The 12,430-nt window shown below is 50.8% G+C and overlaps 1 protein-coding gene across 1 annotated transcript; it reads left to right on the forward strand.

Moving 5' to 3' along the window:
• The first annotated feature begins 3,045 nt into the window (after positions 1 to 3,045).
• On the forward strand, positions 3,046 to 8,497 carry TMPRSS5 (transmembrane serine protease 5). Its single transcript, XM_023757928.1, is given in 5 exon segments — positions 3,046 to 3,226; positions 5,031 to 5,208; positions 5,437 to 5,578; positions 6,874 to 6,999; positions 8,372 to 8,497. Coding segments are annotated over 5 exon segments (753 nt in total).
• The last annotated feature ends 3,933 nt before the right edge of the window (positions 8,498 to 12,430 follow it).

A 12,430-nucleotide genomic window follows, 5' to 3' on the forward strand; every position in this document is an offset into this window, starting at 1 on the left:
CTCCCCTTGCTCTGGCAAACACACACTAGAATGTTGAAGTCAGTGTCAGACAGCCTATCATTTCAAATTCGGGGCTCAGTTTTGAAGCTTTTTCCTTTTGCATTCTTCTTTCAGCTCTTGTCATGCCCTCTCTCCTCTGCCCACCAGAGTTGTCCTCCAGCTGCTGGACTCCCTTTTTCCTCACCTTCAGTGCTCGCGCTGGAACCACTCTGCCCCCATTCCCTGAGCACGGGTCCCACATAGCAAACACTTCAGATGCAGTTGGCAGCTGACTCATGCCACCACGCCCCTTTGAGTGCCCCTTCCCTTGCCCCTGCCATTTGCTTCCGCTAACTCACCCACCCCTAGTTCTGGGTGGTCAGAAGGTGCCCAGGAAAGACTTTCCTTTTGCTGATTGTTTCAGTAGCGCAGATATCTGCCCTCTTACAACCAGATTCTGGTTCCTTTCATGGAGAATCCAGCAAACATGGTAACTTGGCTCCAGCTATTATGTCCTAAGCCTGGCTGTTGGCTGGAGTCTGGACTGGTGTGGTTTAAGGGAAGGCAGCCCCCTTTCCTAAGGACTGGTGGAGTGGAGCGTGGGGAGTGAGCAGCCCCTTGCTGTCTTCTGCCTCCCACATTCTCTGACTTTAGAGATGCTGCTTTAAAAGAATATTAATTGTTTCCGTTGCATGAAGGGCTCCATTTATGCTTGATTACCATACAGTATGATAAAAACTGAGCATAACATGAAATGTCAGCTTAACTTTGTTATAAAGTCCATTTCATTTCAGTACTAAGCTCTGTTCCTCAATCCATAGTATTAATAATTTGCAATGTCTTGTATCTTCATTATTATTAAACATAAAAAATTTAGGACTTCTTGATCACCATCCACCTGGTTAGTAATCTGTTCTAGTAAAAGTAACCTAAATTAACTGGTCTGAGACAGCATTAGATCTTTTATCCCTTTTTTATTTTTAAGTCCCAGCAATATCATTCATCTTAGTCTAGGATGGTGAACTCTTTTCAAACATAGGTTTTCTCTTTCTATCTTTTCACCTATGTTGGGCTTAATTTCCCTCTCAAGCATTTCAGTCCTTTCCAGGGTGAAGATAATTCTCCTTGATAGGGAACGTGGAAGCAAAAGTGTGATAACATCACATTATCAACCCCAAGTATAGCTGACCTCTTTTCTTTCACTTTTGTTTCCCTCCCTGCCCCAAAAATCCTTTGAAATGTTTTTCATAAATGTCAGCATATTCTGTACTTTGATCTTCCTGATATTATTTTTCCATGTCCAGCCCATTCTTACATTTTTGCCTATGAAGGACCTGTTTGTTTTTGTTTTGTAAAACTCATTACTGATTTCCATTTGCACCTTCACTCCTGTTTTTTATTGTCTTATATGGTCAGATTTTCCATTTTGAACAGTTCCTCCACCTCCGTTTTCACTCATAGAATGATGTCCCCCCCCTTTTTTTAAATTATAAAAAACATTTATTTGAGCAAAAAGGAGCTGTAGCCTGGGAGACACAGATTCAGGTAGCAGCCTAAATTGTGTTCTTTGATGTCTTTCAAAGTCTATGGATGTGAGGTGATTTCTGGCCTTTTTCTGTGCTCTTTGAAATATGCTTCCCTAAAGCCAGGGCCTGTGCTTAGGCCATACCATTCCTTCTTGGCCTCTTGTGCAATTGGCAGTTGCTCTCTACTGATGTTTTGGGAAAAGAGTTCCCTTCTTTGACTTTCTAAAAAGCAATTATTTATCAAGACAATTAAAAAGCACATTGGACATTCTGGATTTTAGTAGAGTGGGAACTCCAGCAGACTTATGGAGAGCTGAAACCCCCTGTCTGGCTGTGTCAGTTTCTTGTTTGGAAAAATATCAGCTACCTCTTCCACCTGGCTGGGTAGTGCTGTGCTGCACACATGTGCCAGTATTTCTAATTCTTTTTCTGTTCCTCTTTACCCCAAGTGCCTGGTTGTTTAACATTTACTTTGTCAACCTATAAGAATGTAACTTGGGATCCCTGAGAACTCAGTAGAATCTTGATTTACTGCTAGCAAAGCAGTAAAAAGGAAAGAATAGGTTAGAAGAGAAGCTGACCTATATGACAACTTTTTTTTATAAAGACAAAGTCAGTCTCATTAAGAAAGGAGTAGTATTCTTCCATGAAGTACAGATCGTAAACACCTTTTCTGATTTGCACTGAAGTATATTTGTGGGTACAGGGAACAGGGAAGTGACAGGTTGGAGGGAGCAGTGCCGGGATTGGGCTGGATTCACATTGACTTGGGTTGCATACTCAAGCCTACAGTTAGCTCTGTGACCTGGGACGTTATTCATTCTCAGACTCAGAATCTTCATTTGTAAAACGGGGATAATCTGACTGACCTCGTGGGGCTGCTGAGAAGATGAAATAGACAATCTCTGGAAAACACAGCACAGCACCTGGCACAGACATATTAACTCTAGTGTTAGCACTTCTCAGTGCACACAGTGGGGAGTTTAATTATATAGACAGTTCTCCAACGACATGAACTCTGAGGGCAGGGATGGTGTCTCATGCTTTCCTTCATGTGGAGCTGGACAGGATAAGCTAAATAAATAATGGGTTGATTTGAGGTCAGCCCCACATAATGTGTGGCAACATGGCCCAAATAAAGAACAGGGGGCAGCTGTGTAGCATGAGCTGGAGTGTCCTTGTAAATCACCCGTGAGTCCTCACATGGGGAGGATTTCATTTTGGGCCCAAGAGAGCTGCTTTCCTTGGCTGTGTGGATCTTTGAATTTTTGTATATGTATAGTAAAGCCTGTTGGTTTGGAATTTATACCACCTGGAGGCACAAATTACCTTTAGTTCTTGCTATCAGAACTCTTTAACACCAACTGAAGCCAGGATAGTATCCCTCAAACAGCCCAGTGTCTTGCCAGCTGCGAGGGGAGACTAAGAAGCATGGGTTCTGGGAGCTTGCAATCTGTGGTGGGGGTCCCCACTCTGGCCGGCTCCTCCACCCGCCACCTCACTCATGTCAACTTTTTCTGCCCTGGCTTCCCCGGTCAGCATGGCTCCTGTGTGCAGTTTCAGGCTGGCCCGCCTGTCCAGCTGGCGGGTCCATGCGGGGCTGGTCAGCCACAGTGTGGTCAGACCCCATGAGGACCTGTGGCGGAGAGGGTCATCCCCCACCCTCTACAGTGCTCGGAATTACAACTACGACGTTGCTCTCCTGCGGCTCAATTTCTCAGGTGAGGTGCTGGCCCTGGGCGGCAGGTGCAGGCTGTGGTGAGAGAGGCACACGCTGGGAGGGCCGGCAGCGGGGCTGACTTCTGAGGGTTCCTCCCAGCGCTGTAAACGGTAAAGTATTCAGTGCATTTGGTCACATGGTGAACTTCAGCATCGACTGGACCTGATGTTGCACCAACTCTCCCACCTGCTCTTGTGGGGACGGAGGGCTGGCCCTTTTCATGCTGGGCTGCGGCGGGATTTGCCTGGATGTCCTTAGAAGAGCTTTGCAGTTGTTTCATCTACCAACAGCCGCTCCACCCTGTCTGCAGGCGTGTGCCAGGTCCCAGCCAACAGTGGCATGTTACAATTAATAAGATTTCTTCTATTTTTCCAAATATTCTTCCACTCATTCCTCATAACAGTCCTGTCAGGTAGATGAGGCAGGTACATACAGCTAGGACACCAAGTTTAGTGAGGGAAGTGACTCTCAAGTCCATGTGACTCCAGGGCCAGGGCTCCTCAGCACACATGTGCACATGCACACTCCCCTATAAACACATACACTCACACAGTACATGCTCACGCAACTCACTTCCATGCACACGCACATTCCCACGCACACACGCTCACACCATAGACACGCACAATACTCCATACACACTCATGCACACTCCCATGCACACACACACCAAACACACTCACTCCTGGGCACACACTCACACCATACACATTCATGTGCACACACTGACAAACACTCAGCACTCCTCCATCCCACTGCTACCTGTACCCTGGGGTTTCCCGAAAAGAAGTTGTTGCTGTATTTCTTTCATATTATATGTGGGTACTCTCTGAGCTGTTGTTCAAGAGTGACTGTTTCTAAATTGACTTAAATATACTTGAGAGGAGAACTTTAAGTTCTTACCTGACTGGAGAGCCAGTGTTACTTCCAGTGAATAGGTTGCCACAAAGCACACAGGACAACAGAACAGTGTTCTGGCTCCCGCCAGGGGCTGCCAGCAGAACTGCTCGGCCGGGCCTGCTCTCTGTGTTTCAGTGCAGGGTGACAGGCATTGAGAGAGGCACAGAGGGGCACCGGATGGAGTCTTTCTCCTGGAGGTGGTTGGGGGGACTGAATGAGAAGGGAAAGGGAGCTACTCTCTCCCCAGGTGCCTGTGTTTCGTTAATGCATGCCTGCATTCTACCTGAGAACATGTGTGGACTTCACCTGTCGGGCATTTTGGGAACAATGCCCCAAGAAGCCAAAACACCCTGGGGAAAACCCCAAATGAGTTCACAGTAGGACAAGCTGGGTACAAACACCCAGGAGAATTTGCACTTTTCCTCAGTGCCCGGGTGGGGGGTGTGCAGCCTGTACTCAGCCCTAGAGGGCGCCATGCCACTGCATTCTACACATTGTCCTTTGTGTGAGTGGGACCCTCGAGGTGGTACAGTGCACAACCCACAGCCCCCCCACCCCCACCCCCACCCCCAGCGGAGGCCTGGCTGGTGGAGACCAAGAACCGGGACTGTTTGAGAAGGGAGGAGGACCTGCCAGCCTTAAGCAGTCTCCCCTGTGTGGGTCTCTCTGAAATTATAACCCCTGAGTTTGCCCTAAACTCAGGCCCTTTACTTTTGCTCTCCTTGTTCCAGCAGTGCCCAGGCCTCAGCATTCAGGGTGCATGTGTGAGTGAAGTCTACTCCTCTTTACTCCCAGCCCCCAAGTCTTGGGGACACTGTGCTCCAAGGCCTCTGTGTTCCTGGACCTTGCTTTACACCCTGTGGCCTTGCTCTGTGCCCCTTCATCTTCATGTCTGCCTCCTGCAGCCCATGGCTGGGACACGCTGCAGGACACGCTGCAGGACACGGTAGTGCTGCTGCTCAGCACCCAGCTCTGCAACAGCATCCGCGTGTATAATGGGGCTGCCCCCGTGCTGTGTGCCAGCTACCTGAACAGGAGGGCTGATGCCTGCCAGGTGTGGCAGCAAGGGGGCCAAGGAGGAAGGTGGGGGTGGTGTCTTGCTGTGGCTGGGTCCCTGGCCTGAGCAGCCAGTCTAGGAGGCTGAGGCAAGACGGGATCTATGCTGGAAGCAGGAGGGGCCAGAATGGAGGGTCTGCTCCCCGGGAAGGCCTGGTGCCCCTTCACCTGGAAGGACTGACTGCCTGTTTCTCTGGTCTCTGTGCTTGGACACTTCAGGGGGATAGTGGGGGTTGGGGAGATTTGGGGGGCAAGGGAGGACCTGGTGTGCCCAGATGGGGGCACATGATGCCTCGGAGGGGTGGTCAGCTGGGGCCGGGGCTGTGCAGAGCCCAAGCACCCTGAGGTCTATGCCAGGGTTGCTGAGCTTTTGGACTGGATCCATGACATGGTGCGGGTGAGTGTGGGGCCAGGGTGGGGAGGGGAGGTTTGTAAAGGACCTGTCCCTCAGAAACTGTGGCCCTTACTCCTTAGGCCTGGGCCTGGCTGGGGTGGGGGAGGGGCAAAGGAATGCTCCCCAGAGTAAGAGGAAAAGGAAATGATGCAGAGAACGCTGAATCCACTGGATTTCTACCCACCCACGTAAGCACTGGCTGGGGAAAAGCCGGCCTGAGTGTGTGTTATAGCCCCGATCTGCCATTGACCGGGTGACCTTTGGCAAGTTCCTAACTTGGTAAACCTCCGTTGCTGGGTAATAGCCATCGTGGCGCCCTTGCATGCTAGTGTGAGGATTAAATATGGCAAGAGCTGTACACGGCCTGCGGAGTCCTAGGTTGGAGCGAGTGAGCCTGGGCTTCTCTATGTATTGATGACCACCACTGGCCTCTGGTTTCTAAGGCAGTTACTAGTGCCTGCATTCCCCACGCTGGGGGCAGAGCTCAGTGTTTAGCAGTTTGGGTTTGGCAACTCATTCCTGTGTGACACTGGGCAAGTCACTCACCTCCATCTGTTCCGAGGGAGGGCCTAGTGAGATAATGTGTATAGAAACACGTTATTTGTATCCAGTACGGTACAAAGGCAAGGCGTGGCGAGGGAAAACTCTGCAGGTCGGGCATGGCGTGGGTGGTGGATAACAAGCCTGATGGATTACGGGGGACACGTGCCTCCAACTCCTCACTCAAACCTTACAAAAAGCCCAAAGAAGCGAGTGTTGTTAGCCCACTTGATAGAAGTAGAAATGCAGGTTCTGAATGGTTAAGTGGTTTATTAAAATAAAAGTTACTCCGCTAGTGGGTGGATCCAGGTCCCTTCTCTGTCAGCTCAGGACTCCCTCCCCCAGCCCTGCCCTTTCCTCCTCCTCACTGCAGAGCAGCCTCCTGTTTTGGGGTCTCTGGCAGGTCCACTAACTGGAGGAGAAGCGGACCCCGATGCAGAAGATATGGATACATGTATCCTATTACCGCACACGACACAGTGGCCACCCACTGGCCAGCCTCTGGGGGTAGGGCCTCTCCCCTTGGGTCCTGATTTCTAGACCCTCTATCTCACCAGAGAGCCCTAGCGACAAGAGGAAGGATGGTCAAGGTTGGGACCATGGGGGAGCCGATGGACGTGGGGGAGGAGCTGGAGCGGAAGGGGCTGCTGGAAGCAGCTGGAAGCTGCCTCCTGCCCTCTCCCCTCCCAGCCCCTGTGCCCATCACTTGGGAGGATGCTCAGGGATACCCTGGGCCTGCCTTCTCCCTGTGCTCTCAGGTGGGTGGTGGTGAGAGCAGTGCCTCCTTAGAGGAGCCCCTGGCCCTGGAGGCTCCTGGGAGATGGGGTCAAGGTTGGACAGTCCAGATTAAGCCCATGGAGTCAGGATCCTCCCCACTCTCCATGGTTGGTCTCACCTACTTCCTGCTCTTACCTGGCTCTGACTGGCCCTGTTGGGGCAGGGGTAGGAGTGGGGACACTGGAAGGACACTCTGGTTGGTGTTGGAATAGGGTGTTGGTTTTAAATGACAGTTCTGTGAACTGGTCCAAGGAGTTCTTTTATTAAAGGAACTCTTTTAATGAAAGGGTTGTATGGTAACTGTTCAGTCTCTCTCTCTCTCTCTCTCTCTCTCTCTCTCTCTCTCTCTCATTAATGGGTAGAATTACGAACTGACTCCTGCTCATCTCTCTAGACTTTTGGCATGTACTTATTTAATTCTTTACATTTGTTAAAGCTGCGTGCAGGATGCTGCCCAGCCCCCTCGGTGCTGAGATGATGCAAGTCTGAGAAACATGTAAGTCACCGCTGTCTCAGGGAGTTCTGGCTTCCCCACAAGACCCATCTCTCCTTAGCTCTTAGCTCCTGTTCCAGAACCGAGCCTTGGGGCTTGGGGAGCTTTCCTTCTGCGGTGATGCTCAGCACTTTCCTGGTTAAGCTTCTCCGGGCTCTCCTCTTGAGCAATTGAAATGCAATTGGCATCTTGTTTCTAAAAACTGCAATGGATTTTTTATGGTGCTTACCCAAGGAAGTGCAATTAGCCTGTAGCACAGTGTTTCCATGAGTTTATCAGCATGTTTAAAGGAGTGGTAGAAATGAATATTCATTCCTGGAGGGTCTGCTTCCTGTTCTGGACCAGGGCCTCCTGCATTGTCTCTGGATCCGGGAGGGGCTGCAGGTCTGCTGGGAGCACTCACCACCCCCTGCGGTACAGCTTCAGGGCAGCGGATGCCCTGGGCAGGGAGGAGTCACCAGCGGGTCCATCAACTATGATCTTTTGTGTGTTTCTGATGTCACCCATGAGCATTTGCTTATGTAAAGGGAGGTTTTTGTTGATTGCAGTCATTATGACCTGTTAGTAATTAGTAACATTTGAATACTACTTCACAGTTTATCAGTCCTGCTCGCATGTGGCATCTCATTTAAACCTCACAACATCTGTGTGGTGAAGATACTGTTATTGTGCCCGTTTTATAAGCAAGAAAATTGGTTCAGAAAGATTAAGTGACTTTCCGAGGCCAGCCAGCTAGTAAGTGTCAGGGCCCAAATGTGACCTAGGTTTTTGACTCCAAATCCACATCACTGTTGGCACATGAATTAAGGAGAAGTGTACAATCGGAAGGAACCTGGCATACTCACCTGCCTGCAGTGATACTTTCTCTAGGCGAGGTCATCAAAACCTGGCTCCTACTGGAGACCCTCAGGTCAAGTTCTAACCGATCCCAGTTCTCCATGAGATTCAGGGCCTGACTCAAATGTTACCAATGAGCATCTTCACAGGAGGAGGATAAAGGGAACCTGCTGAGAGAGTTTGCGGACAGCGAGTCCCTGCTTGCCGATAGGAGCTCCTGCCAGCAGACCAGGCAGATGTGCAGACTCCGAGGCTCTGACCTGCCCTCCTATTGACATCTGCCTCTCCAGGCCTTAGGAAAGTGGGGAGGCGTGGGTGCATTCCAGGGCTGGCCGTGGGAGTGCAGGGGTGGAGATGGGGGCAAGGAAAGGTGGGAGATTCAGGTCCAGAAGGATTTGAATGAGGACCAGGTGGGTGCCCAGCTGTGTTAAGCTTGTAGGGAATGCAGAGGCAGAGAAGCCGCTGCCTTATTGGAGCAGAGACTTACTTGCCATGAACTATTAGCGGCCAGCCAGGCAGGAAGCTGCGGGGGTTCGGTAAACGCTAAGCAAGTTTCAAGCGCCTCTTGTTGAGTGAGTCAAGGCCTCTCTGTGTGCGGGAGGCCTGTGGTCTCCTCCCGAGGACTCAGCATCTCACCGGCCTGGGCACAGTGCCAGCCTCCTGAGGCTTTCCCTGGATGGCTTCTGGCCGCCCTGTCCGGGGAGAGCCCTTCTCTCTTCCATCGCTCGGTCCTGCTTTTCCTAGAAGGGCTGCTGCAAACAGGGGCAGCCCTGTCATCCCTCAGAACGTTCCTCAGGCTCTTCTCTGCATTTTGTTTTTGGAAGTGCTGGGCTCCCGCACAGTAGGACAAAACAGAAGACGGTTTCCCTCAGTCTTCCCATTGTTTTTCTCTCGCTTCTGCCCTCTCAAAAGAGAACTCACCTGCATCTCCTCCCACTCTCCCACCTCCCTCAGCATCCTGGGTCCCTCCCGACCTCCCCACTCAGGCAGCCCAGAATACATCTGCATTAGCCGCACCCTCGGCCCCTGCTTCCTGCTAAACTGATTGCAGACTCTGTAAACTGCACCTCGACTCCCCCACCTCTGGGAAGGTGGGAAATAGCCTCCTACTCCTGAGGGTGAGGCTGGCTTTCTTACACATGCCAAGGCTGGGAGAGGGAGAGGCGGCACAGCTGGCACAGTGCCTGGAGGCCCCCGGAGAGCAGTCTGGGACCCGCTGGACGGTTTCACGTGAGTTGGTGCTGGAGAGACCGAACTGGAGGCTCACAGGATGGAGAGCGGAGTCCTGGCTCCGGAGGGCGCAGGGGGCCCCCAGAGGGCAGGGGCTTCACAGCCCGGGCCCAGGCTCCTCAGCTTCCCCTGCCAAGGTCCCTTTGGCTGTGGCACCCCGTGGTGGAGAGTCTGGGGCTCTAACCACCTGCAAATGTGCTGCCCTGAGCTACTGACTCAGCCTCCCTGGAGTTTGGTCTTGCACCTGTCAAATGAGGCATCTGGGTCAGGTGACCTCCACGGGACCTGCCTTGTCAGGCCAGTGTAACTCAAACCTCTGGCGCCTCTGAGACCTCGGCCGGCCCATAGCTTCCAGCTAGGACCCCTGGGGAGCAGAGCCTGTCCCCTGGGACAGGCCTGAAGGAGCAGGTGTGCTCCAGATCAGGCCACACAGGATAACACTCCAGCTCTCCCCTCCAGGTCTCCCCTCCGGGTCCCTGGGAGCAGAAGCTCCACGCAACAGATGTTAAAGCCATTTGCCCCTGTGCCCTTCTGCCCAGTGTTTGTGCCCTGGCAAGGGTTTGAGCACAAGTCAAACCCTTGATCTGGCACGGCTCTCAACTGCTCCCTGGCTCCTTCAGCCTCAGCCTCCTCAAACCAATGAGGGAATTTCCTCCTCCCTCCTCGGAGACCAGGGCACTTTCATTCTGAGCCTTTTCCCTGGATAGTTCCCAGCTGGTCACAGAGCCCTCTGCCCACCAGCACTTCCCCACACAGGAGGCGGAGCAGTGAGGGAAGTTTCGGCTTGCATAACTTCGCAGGCTTGGGTCCATGCCTCCTCTGTCCCGAGCCATGTGCAGGCCTAGCGATGGAGGATCCTTCCCCACATCCCCTCAGTGCCTGCACCTTCTCCGTTTGATCAGGATTGTGCTGGTTTTAACACAGAAGGCCTAACAGGGTGTGCTGCAAATGGGTCTCCCAGAGGAAAGGACCTTGGGTTGGGCTATCTGTCACTCATGGTCCTGACAATGGGAACCATGGAGAAATAGTTTTTATCATGGCCGAGCCTGGGATGGGCTAGGTGGGCCTGGGCTGGGGTTAGCACTTGGAAACTTTGAGCTGAAATGGACTTTGGCAGGGTCCAGTGCTAACTGTGCATGCATACCCAAAGCTATACAAGCCATTTCTTGCTGCTATTTGCTCATAAAAAACATTTAAACCTGTAAAGAATTTTTGTGAGTTTATTTGAGCCAAACTGTCAACAATTGCTGGGAAACAGAATCTCAATAGATTGGGATAAAGCTCCAGAGAATGGCAGTTTTTCACTTTGTTTTATACATTATAATCAAAAGAGGAGATAATTGGGTTACATGAAATCTATTGGTGATAGGTTAGGAAGGTGGGAGAAAGCAAAGTAGAGAAACCTCTGGGATTGGATAAAAAGTAAAATGATAGACTATATATTAGGTAGATCTGTTATGCCTCTCAATCTCTAGTGCAGGACAGTGTCAAACATTGTTTCTGACTAATTAGGTTAGGCAAAGACTCAAAGCCACCAGAGACCGCCTCTGACTATCCTGTGAGAGGAATCCATCTTGTATTGGATTAGGCAATTGTACTCACATGTGGCAAAAGTTTTGTTTTTCAACAGGGTGGGGCATTTGCTTCTGCCTAGAGGCTAATTATTCTCAGTCTCTTAATAGGACTCAGCAACTCCGCACCTTAGGGCAAATTGTTTTCCAATAGGGTGGGTCAACTGTCTTCCCCACAGGCAAGGCTGCCTGTATAGCAAATGTCTATGTGAGAAAGATGATTTCCGCAGTGTGAGGGAATGACTCAGCACATGAAACCGGGGTGTCTGCCTTCTGAGCTCTAACCCCAGAGTCCCCAATCCTGGCTTCTGCTTGCACAGCTCCAGTCCACTCTGCCCTCCCTCTGCTGGAGCACAAGGTGGGTGGCCTACTGGGAATTTTGTGCATTGGCCCTTTAGGAGGAGGGTGCCTGAATTTCCAACTGTCTCTCCCTGGCAGACAGCAACCCTGCTGCTTTTCACAGGCAGATGTTTTGTGGGTCCCTTCTCAGTTTTGGTGCTCTCTGCTGTGGGGCCCATCTTGGAGATTAGAACCCAGAGTTCTCAGTGGCAACCCCTGTCAGCTGAGATATCTCTCCAGAACTTCAGTTGCTGTCTGTGGGAGCCTGGCCAGCCCTTTTGCGCCTCCGCCTCTCCTACCAGTCTCTATGTGGTCTCCACTTTTGGTCCTGGTTATCAGGGTTCTCTCCATCGAGTCTTCCATTGATTATTCATGAAGTTTTTCTTTATTTCAGTTGTAATTTTAGTTTGTTCCTGGGAGCATGTCTGTGCAGCATCCACTTACTCTGCCACCATTTTTAATCTCGACATATACCGCCTTTTACTTAGGTGAGTATAAGATAGTTAACAGTCAACTATGAGCAGGATAACAATAACAATGGAGGAATTTATGGTCTCCTTCCTGGCATCCAGGCGCATTTGGTTGTGCTCTGAGGGGGTCTGGAAAAAGGGAAGTTACAAATTACCCTGACATTTCACAGGTATGTTATCTTAGATGCAAAAACACAATAGACTCACTGAAGGTAAAGATTGACCTTTGTCAGGAAAGATACTGGCCTATGACATGATTACCCGCTATAAATTGCTTTTTGTTAAAGTTTTAATTTCAGACCATCCGTTGTGGTTACTTTAGGTCTTTGATTTTGCAAGACTGCCATGCAGGCCTTCCCTGAGCTTGTCAGGTTAGCATGTGGTCCCTTTTTTGTCCACACATTATACTGTTCCTGGGGCCATGCAAAGATTGGCCACTCCTTGTACAATTAATCCTAATAGGTCAAAACTGGTGTTGGAAGGTAGTAGAAGAGAGGAAACCCCAGCCCTGAAGAGGGCCCCAGGCATTGATACGATCGGTGTGTGTGTGTGTGTGTGTGTGTGTGTATCTGTGTATGTGTGTGTATCTGTTTGGGTT

This window comes from Myotis lucifugus, unplaced genomic scaffold (assembly GCF_000147115.1).
Source record: "Myotis lucifugus unplaced genomic scaffold, Myoluc2.0 scaffold_117, whole genome shotgun sequence".
Classification (NCBI taxonomy): Eukaryota; Metazoa; Chordata; class Mammalia; order Chiroptera; family Vespertilionidae; genus Myotis; species Myotis lucifugus.